Below are 9,308 nucleotides of genomic sequence, written 5' to 3'. Positions count from 1 at the left end.
AATTATTACCCATGGCATTAGTCTCAATAAAAATCATCAACGAGAATTATACTGCAACATCACAGACGCTTCTACATAATCTTCTAAGGAACTATAATTATTGGTGAAAGAAATCTTAGAAAAGAGTTAACTGATCTAGAGCACCTTCCATACTATTATACTCAGTATTAGCAGGAGCTCATTGAGGCTTAGTGCTTCTATAAAATCATCATACACTTTCTACCAAAATTTGGTAAAATTGCCTAATAGGCTAATATTTTTTGCCTATTAGGCTGGCATAATGCTCAATGCTCCACCACACCTATTAGTCTCAAAATTATGCTAGCATAATTGGGCAAGGCCTAGTCCCTAGTGTACACTACATCCAACATCACAACTTCAAGACTGAAACAAAAACAGTGTAGATCTACACTACAGTATATAAATTGCACAAACACACTAAAGGCAACGTGCATAGAGTCAAGTCAAGTCACAACACAGCCTCAGGACTCTATAGCTACACAGATCCAAACTCATTCATCCATGTGACATATTTCTCCAAGTCACTAGCGGAGACAGACTTTGAGCATTTCTTGAGAGCGGTGTGGAAATCTTCGTTGGTGGTGGGCAGTTCCAACTGCTCCTTGGCTAAGTTCTTGATCTCATCAGGAGTCTTGCCCTCAATGAGCCGACGCATTGCCATCATGGAAGCATCTCTGGGAGTCGAGTGGACAAAGCAATAAGTACGTATGATTAATTTTAAGGAATTACTACAAATGTTTTAAGGATTTAAAAGGACAGATCAGGTTTGATTATAAGTGGACAAACTGTAAACTGAACTCTTGGCATGTATGATAAGAGCAATTATACAGTAGCTATACATGTGCCACAAAGTCGTTTCAAAGATACAGCACTGTATCAAGAAAGCTTTACTGACCTGCAGACATTGGTGATGTCAGCCCCACTGTACCCCTCACAGAGCTTGCCTATCTCTTCAGTGTTCACATCCCCTGCCAGTTTCACCTCCTTCAGGTTGATGTCCAGCAGGGCCTGGCGACCCTGAACTAAGGGAGGGGGGGGGGGGGGGGTGAGTAAAATGGAACCTATAATTACTTGTTTTCAAATGATACGGTTGATTGGCTTAGAAAATGTTATACTTATGCTGATTCTGAATTATTCATTCATAGAATAATTATAAGTAGCTTGCACATGTAGATAGCTAGTTTACCTAACATCCTCTGACTTACGACTAGGCAGAGGAATGTAGATGCGTTTCTCCAGTCGTCTCCTGAGAGCCTCGTCGATGTCCCAGGGGAAGTTAGTGGCAGCCAACACAATGACCATCTTAGAGCTGTCATCACCGCCCACTGCTCCACCAACACCTACGAGAGGGAAACAAACGTGTGCACGAAACTTAAATGGGATCTGGCCTGTCCATACGTGTAAAACACTAAATTAATTGACAGAGATATTGTACAATGAGGTTCTATTGAGAGCTCTGAAGAGCCTTGAAAATTGCATGTAGATGCATGAAACATAAAACTCTAATGGTGGGCTCTTAGCCAGTTTTAGTTCTTAGAAACTCTTAGCCAGTGTGTAAGATTGTTACTACAACACTGCCCCTCCCTCACACACACAAACTAGTCACATCAGTCACACCACACACACACACCAGTCACACCACCCACCGTCCATCTGCACGAGTAGCTCGGACTTGACTCTCCTACTTGCCTCGTGTTCACTGTCACTGCCTCTCTTACTACCCAGGGAGTCTATCTCATCAATGAAGATTGTGCTAGGAGCATAGAAGCGGGCCTGTGGGAGGGGTACAGTGATTTAACTGCATGTACTAGTGAAGCAGGCCTGTGGGAGGGGTACAGTGATTTAACTGCATGTACTAGTGGGGCCTAGTTTACAATGACACAGAGATATTAGTATCGTACACTAGCAATAGTATACTGAACGGTTGAGATTACACGACTCAGTAGTCAGTACTTACCATCTCAAAAAGCAATCTGACGAGTTTCTCTGACTCCCCACGATACTTCGAGGTGAGAGTAGAGGAGGTGACATTGAAGAATGTTGTTCCACACTCGGTGGCCACGGCCTTAGCCAGCAGAGTCTTGCCAGTACCAGGGGGACCCACCATTAGAACACCCTGGGTGCAGTGTGTGTGTGTGTGTGTGTGGGGGGGGGGGATACGTGCATAACTATACATCAACTATAAAATAGGCAAGGATCATCACACTAAAACAAGTACCATACATTGTACACCTACTAATTGAGCTGTACAAACAAACATTGGCCAAAGAATTCTGTATAGTACATGTAACTTGGGGTCACCGCATCCGCAGAATCCAACAGTGTACATGTACTACTTATGAAAACCATTCACACAATAGACAACTGTGATTCAACAACAGAGAGTACACACGTACAGTTACATTATCCTCACCTTCCATGGTCGTCTGATTCCCGTGAAGTAGTCTGGCATCCATAGAGGCAGGACCACGGCTTCTTCTAGCAACCTCTTGGCCTCCTTTAGACCAGCTATGTCCTCCCTGCAAGGGAGCAGACAGTGTGGTTACACAGGGATCTTCTATGATACCTCGCTGTGAACTAACATACATACAGACTACACCTACAGTAGCACTTTGCAATAGAACACACGTACAGATACATCAATACAATTCCTATAAGCAGTGACTGAGTAGTACCAAGGGCTTATAGCACACAGTACAAGCTGCACAAGATTTCGAGACCCACCATTTGACATTGGGATTGGTTTGAATAATGTCTCTCTCTAGAGCCTCCACCAGATCCTTGTCATACCCAGCAGATTCAAACCGAGGCTTCATCTCCTTATCATCATGACTCACCGGCTTGTCATCAGCATCACTCTGGGAGTTTGGAACAAGAGGAACATGTACACAGTTGTACAGTCAGGAGTACATGTATATTAAATACGTAGAAACAAGCGACACTTATACTATTATATGTACGCAGCATGTAGGCACATTATGGTCTATAAGGAGCCTATATTTTCAAATTATAATAATGCTTTTCTCTCACTTTGTCCTTTTTGGACTGAGGAGCTCCCTTCTTGGCCCCTCCCCCTGCTGCTGACACGTTCCTCCGTCCGGCCCCTGCCCCACCTCCTCTGGAACGACTATCTATGACCTTTGAATTCTTGGGTGCAGCACCGCTTTGAGACACAGGCTTCCTGGCTCCACCCACTGGTTGCCGAGGGGGTCTACCACCTCTCTGGGGACGGCTGAGAAGAACGTAAAAAAAGCAAAAGAGCTAATAAATTTACTGCGGCTTACACATGTACAAAGTAGAGTCCATTTTAGGACTACTAAAAGCAGATAGGGTGTTGGCTTCATAGAGGAGCCTGGTCAGATAGAGGCACACTATTAGATAGCTTTATGATGAGAGCGACATATTGAAATTTGACACTCTAGACTTGTTACAGGAACACATTGCCCACCTTGGTTCCTGTGGTGCGGGTGGTTGCCAGACGTCCTTGTCATGTGATGGCTCTGAGCCCCGCCCTCCTCCACCGGCAGCAACACCAGGTTCCTCTTTGAAACTTCCCAGTGTAGACGTAAGAGATTTGACCAGCTCTAGCTCATCAGTCAGCATGCTCAGACACTGTAGGGAGAGAGAGGTGAGGTGATATCAGTGTTATTCCTTCTATCCTTTTGGTCTATTATACAGTGCCCTACACAAAAGTACCGTATACCGTATAGCGCGAAATTTTCGAGGCACTTATATTTCGTGGATTGGCCTCTAAAAGCCATTTCGTTGCACAATGTTCGCGGAATGACTGTTTACCGGAAGCCACGCCTTTAAATATTTGCATGTAGCAGGTAATTCTTATTAACGAACACTTTTCGTGGACTTAATTTTCGTGTAGAATTCCAACCCACGAAATCCGCGAAAATTAAGCCCCTCGAAAATTTCGCGCTATACGGTATCTTCTAATTTATCGGACAGCAAAAAATAATTATTTTGGAAATTGTCCGGGTATAATTGGAACAGATTTTTATAGAGCATGCAAAGTGTCTGGAATAATTAGAACAAGCATGCAGCTGCATGCGAGCTAGCTAAGTTTAATAGAACAGGGTACGACTGAATAGTTGCACTAGCTATCTAAAACTAGCTACTTAAAGCTATCTAACTGCAGCACGTCTTACTTGCCGTCTATGAATGTAACTCAACTTTTCAAGGTATTGTATGGATATTTATAATATTAAAACACTGGAGTGTCCGTTGTATTAGAACAACGAAAATTGCCCAAAAGAGTGTCCGGGGTAATTAGAAGTGTCCGATAAATTAGAAGATATACGGTAATTACAAAAAGTAATGTATACTAAGTGTACCCAAATTTATACGCTAAGTGGCAGAAAGGTGCTTCTATTTTAGTGATAATAAAATAAAATTCACTGTCCTGAATACTGAAGCAAAGAGCGGGAAGCAATTGTGATGTATGTAAGCACACCATAATTAAAATTAGACATTTCTAACTCAAGCTCAATCTGTCAAGTTTAGAGCTCCAAACACAGGCCTATTTTCAGAAAAAAAAAACCCCACTGAAAGCCCACGCCCTTCTGCAACTTGGACATTTCTCTAAAATAGATACTACAGTAATCTCACAAAGGTAATTGGGGGGGGGGGGGGGGGTGCCTAATTGATATTTCGAAAAAGTACAGTAGATCTACATGTACCTGTTTCCACTTTTGTTTCATGTCAAGGTCAGGTGTGGTCTTGAACATCTTTTTTACGGCCTCAATGGCTCCAGCGTAGCAGACATGGGACTCATCATAGTTGCCAACCAGTGCATTCTCCCTGGCTTGCTTCACATTCTCAGATATCTCCTGTGTTGAGTACGCCATTTTGCTTTTCAAGTTTGAAATTTACCTCCAATTCAACGAAATAAATGTGCATTAAATAGAATCAGTGCGTACCTCCATATGCCATATGGGCATTGATCAGGCCACTCTTTGCTGAGATAAATCTGTAAGCAAAGTAGGAATACATCACACTCTGCTGGTCCTGAGCAAGCCATTGTGACAGGTGAGAATTTTTGTCTTGCACCAAACATTCGATCACAAAGTTTGATTCGTTGATTCCTAGGTAGAATCTGTCAAGTCATGTTCTGGTACGTGTATGGTGTGGTGGTGGTGATTGCACACACTCCTCTATTTATTGATGTCCTTCGCTTTGCCTGTCCCGATTCGAAGCTCTCAAGAGTTGGCTACTGGTCTCGTTACATCCTGATAGTTGCTGCTCCCACTGTTGGCTTCACAGCGCTATGGCAACTGCTCTGTGTGTTTCTGCCCCTCTACGAACCTGACCCATTTCATACAGTGTCTGGAATACTCCATATTGTCTTTATCATTTGGATAGCGATAAATATTACGGTCAATTACTATCGGGCGCTTTTGACACACCCTGGAGTCGATAAGTCACCTGACAAAGAAGGCGAGAATTGGCAGAAGTATAACAGCTGCACTAGCAATAATAGCAACCAAGTAACTACCTCAGATGTTCGAAATCGAAGTGGAGATCAGTTAAAGAATGATACAAATGGAACTAGTCAAAGTAATATTCCTAGTAACGGTATGCAATGGTATCCAGGCCGTGGAAATTATTGTAAGATATGTCACTATCGAGTGGCTTACTTAGATCATCATTGTCCGTACATTGGAACCTGTTTTGGCGTCAACAACTATTCATATTTCTATATCGGAATTTCTTACGGACTCATGGCGGGAATTTATGCTTTTATACTGACTGCTCCGTATTTTTGGAAATGTGACATAAAATATTTACTGTCGTATCTCGGTATTATCGACCACACAAACTTGGAAACGGACATTTGCGATTGGATTGGAACTCAGAGTCGTGTATTCATCCCAGTTATAATTGCACTCTGGCTGGTGGGCATGATGTTTGTTGCACAGAACATACTACTCTTTGGAGATGTCTCAACATATAATGTGTTAAAGAATGCTGCAAAAGTACCTATGCTATCTTTTATTGGACACCGAATGCGTGGAAGGAAATTTCTTCATCCCGATTCCAGATTAAACATTCTGATTCTGAGTCAGCGTCGACGGTGGTTTCATTATCTAATTCCAGTTGGAAACTCTCATTCTATTTCATCTTGTGTAGTACATGCAGTGTAACAGTTTTCTTTTGTTAAGTTATTTTATCAAGTTTGGATTCTATTGTGTCTGCATTCACCCATTAATGTACTTTGACCTGAACTGTTCAATTAATTGTGTATCAGTCTGGCTCTGAGTCTGGCATGGCATAATCTTATGGTAAGAAACCAGAGGAGGTCCGACAGGCGCGGTGCAGCTCAAGTAATTAGCTTCTGATTACTCTCAGCAAAAACATCTTGTAAGAAACTATACATGCAAGAGTAAGCTATAGCTATAATTTTTCTAAACATATTATTATCTATACAATCATAGACAGTGTCAGTTAAGTAGTTTACTCTATCATAATGGTTCTTTTACTGTAGCTGTAGTTTGAATGTTGACACAATAGATCTTGTGAACATGACAAGACTTTTACGTAGTCTAATATTTGTACAGATTTGAGATTTGAGATGCTTCCCTCATCCTCCTGGTTTGTTTACACCACAATATTTTTAGTGGCGGTTGTCCAAGTTCCGATAGCGATAGACCTCCTCCGTTTCTTTGTTCCTCACTGGAAGATTTCTCGAGCTGCTGGCAACTTTGTCCACTATATTCTCTTTGTGTGTGTGGGCATGATCTTCTGCATTGGAATCAGTTACCACATCTTTGTCTACCTGCCAGTGACGGTACCAGATCCGTTGCACTCTTTCACTGGGTGGCTACACCTAATATTTGCCCTCTGGCTCTGGTTCAACATGGTTGGCAACTACTACCATGTTGTGTGCATTCATCCCGGACGAAAAGAAGAGTATAAACAATCGAAACCATCCTCTTCATTATCAACAAAAGATACCAGTTTGCAAGTTTTACAGGAGTCCTCTGATCATGATAAAAATCGAGCTCCCACAGAGCCTACTAATGGTCTTGATTGGCACCCTAAAGATATTCACTATTGTTCCATTTGTGATTGTGCTGTTCCACTAATCGACCACCATTGTCCATTCACCGGCTGTTGTGCAGGATTACATAACTATTCTCACTTCTTTATAGGCCTTCTCTATGGATCGATTGGGCTTTTGTATGCTGTTATTCTTACAGTCCCCTATTTCTTTGAGTGCAATGTAAAAATAATCCTATGGTATTTCAGACTTGTGCAAGACAGAAATCCTGATGCTATATGCGAGGAGCTGGACATTCATAGTCAGATTTTCATCCCAGTTTTCTCCGGATACCTTGTAACAACTTCTCTACTTATTCTACAGATTATCTTTCTACTGTCTGATCTCTCTACGTACAATGTGCTTACGTACTGGAGCAAGTACCCAATGGCAAAATTTATGTGGCATAGGATTCGAGGCAAAAAGTTTCTTGATGCTGACAGCAGACTGAATGTATTGATTCTGAATCAGAGACCTAGTGCTTGGTGGTATTTGCTGCCGGTTAGTAACAAAAACAAGATGAAGCATAAATAATTTCTATTACTATGTTATTTAGTGGCATGGAGATAAAGTGGGTGGGGCTGCTTGCATATTTTGCAGCATTATAATTCCTGCCTATGTTGAGATGATCAGCATGACTTATATGATCACACATAGCTCTAAGTTTCATGGATGAATATTCATTACACTTTCAGGCCTGTGTTGGAGTGCATGCATGGAAGATTGGTGAGCTATATATACTGTATATAATGTGTATGTAAGTGTTATTGTTGGAGATAAAGTGGGTGGGGCTGCTGGCATATTTTGCATTTCAACTCTAACTCCGGCCTGCCATATTGCATATTGAGATAATCAGCATGCTTATCACACACAGCTGCTCCTCTATTAAAGTCATGGATGAATATTCATTACACTTTCAGGCCTGTGGCTGTGTTGGAGCTATAGTGCATGAACCGATTGGTGAGCTATAAATTTTTTCACCTTTTAAAAGTCAGTAAATGAACAACGTTATCCCACTACATGAAGACGGAGCTTATAATCAGATATCGCACGAAAAATGATCCCACTGATTCTGTCACTATAGAGAATTGTTTTCAGGAAGCGCTTCCAAGTTCCCCAGCGTGTGTATGTGAGTCCAACACTAGCTGACATCTGCAGAATAAAACGAACATATTTTTAGAATTTCGTATTTTAAATGGATGGCATTGCAGTTTTCAAGCTTGTGTAGAATATACAGCATGGCTAATCAATTATAACACTGTGATGGAGACTCGGGTTAAATGCTAGCCTGGTCCCAGGTCACACTTCTGAGAGTTCAATCCAAGGCCTGTGAATTTAAGGAGGCTACACTGTAAAAAATGATGTGTGGTTTTGACGCAGAGTGCGTGGCTATTGTGGCAAACGTGCGTTTTTTCTTGCGTTTTTTACTGATAATTGCCACAATAGTCACGCACTTGCGTCAAAACCACACACCATTTTTTACAGTGTATATAGTTGAATGCAAGCATTCAACCCTATACAACTATATTCACCGAAATACAGTGGAACCTCTGTTAACAACCACCTCCCAGTTGCTGTATAACGGCCAGGCACTCAGGTCCTAAATGAATAGTTTGTGCAAAACAACCTCTCAACAAAGGCCACCTCTGTATAAAGGCCAAAACATTGTTCCCCAAAGGTGTCCGTTATAGAGGGGTTCCATGCACTGTTATAAGTGCATGGAAAAGATAATAAAAGATATCAAAAAGAGAAACTATTACACAGACTTGCGCGCAAATACAACAAACCTTCTGATTTTGCACCTACAAACAGATCAGAAATAAGGTTGTGACCACTCTCAGACAGAAGATTTTTTTAGCACCCTCAAGCCTCAGTCAAAAAAATGTTGGACTGCTCTGAAATACCAGATAGCTCTATCCCATGTCTTGTATAGTAAATGGCCGCAAAATCAAACAAGATGAAGAAAAGGCCCAGGTCCTTAATAACAAACAGTTTTATGCAAATTTCAACCATTCACTTCCTCCTCTTGACCCAGATATACCTTTTTTTTTTTTTTTAAACAACCAACAAGAGACTTACCTGAGAACTTACGCTGCACATGCAGAATATGAAGTATTCAACCTGTTATCCAATCTAGACACCACAAAATCAAATGATCCTGACGGAATCTCCGCCAAAATGCTGAAGGCTACTGCTGAAACGATCACCCCAAGTATAACAGTTACAATGCTCTATCGAT

The 9,308-nt window shown here is 41.6% G+C and overlaps 2 protein-coding genes across 4 annotated transcripts; one reads left to right on the top strand and one right to left on the bottom strand.

Annotated features, from left to right (window-relative positions):
• Window positions 1–377: 377 nt before the first annotated feature.
• Window positions 378–4,916, bottom strand: LOC135349744 (katanin p60 ATPase-containing subunit A1-like). The gene is made up of 10 exons (XM_064548346.1): window positions 4,710–4,916; window positions 3,470–3,633; window positions 3,052–3,253; window positions 2,746–2,879; window positions 2,435–2,540; window positions 1,979–2,137; window positions 1,668–1,794; window positions 1,227–1,361; window positions 917–1,043; window positions 378–695 (listed from the first exon to the last, which is right to left on the bottom strand). The coding sequence occupies exons 1-10, from the start codon at window positions 4,875–4,877 to the stop codon at window positions 497–499; spliced, it is 1,521 nt and encodes a 506-aa protein (XP_064404416.1). The 5' UTR covers window positions 4,878–4,916; the 3' UTR covers window positions 378–496.
• Window positions 4,904–7,628, top strand: LOC135349745 (putative ZDHHC-type palmitoyltransferase 8). Of its 3 annotated transcripts, none has more exons than XM_064548347.1 (3): window positions 4,904–5,058; window positions 5,119–6,390; window positions 6,588–7,628. In XM_064548347.1, exon 2 carries the CDS (start codon window positions 5,136–5,138, stop codon window positions 6,171–6,173), a length of 1,038 nt encoding a protein of 345 aa, XP_064404417.1. In that variant the 5' UTR covers window positions 4,904–5,058; window positions 5,119–5,135; the 3' UTR covers window positions 6,174–6,390; window positions 6,588–7,628. The 3 variants fall into 3 exon arrangements, with proteins under 3 accessions (XP_064404417.1, XP_064404418.1, XP_064404419.1); XM_064548348.1 differs by having other exon boundaries at window positions 5,119–6,412; XM_064548349.1 differs by having other exon boundaries at window positions 4,925–5,058; window positions 5,123–6,390.
• Window positions 7,629–9,308: the final 1,680 nt, after the last annotated feature.

The sequence above is a fragment of the Halichondria panicea genome, chromosome 16, assembly GCF_963675165.1.
Source record: "Halichondria panicea chromosome 16, odHalPani1.1, whole genome shotgun sequence".
Lineage (NCBI taxonomy): Eukaryota > Metazoa > Porifera > Demospongiae > Suberitida > Halichondriidae > Halichondria > Halichondria panicea.
Note: the sequence above shows the minus strand (reverse complement) of the source record. Positions and strands in the feature narration are given on the sequence as shown.

Bases quoted from the DNA above. Each gene is read 5' to 3' on its own strand.
- LOC135349744 (XM_064548346.1), bottom strand. From the start codon at position 4,877: ATGGCGTACTCAACACAGGAGATATCTGAGAATGTGAAGCAAGCCAGG. The intron at 3,254-3,469 runs GTGGGCAATGTG...CGTTCTTCTCAG, and splicing joins CCCGCACCACAGGAACCAAG to CCGTCCCCAGAGAGGTGGTA. The intron at 2,880-3,051 runs GTGAGAGAAAAG...CCAAACTCCCAG, and splicing joins CTCAGTCCAAAAAGGACAAA to AGTGATGCTGATGACAAGCC.
- LOC135349745 (XM_064548347.1), top strand. From the start codon at position 5,136: ATGTTCTGGTACGTGTATGGTGTGGTGGTGGTGATTGCACACACTCCT.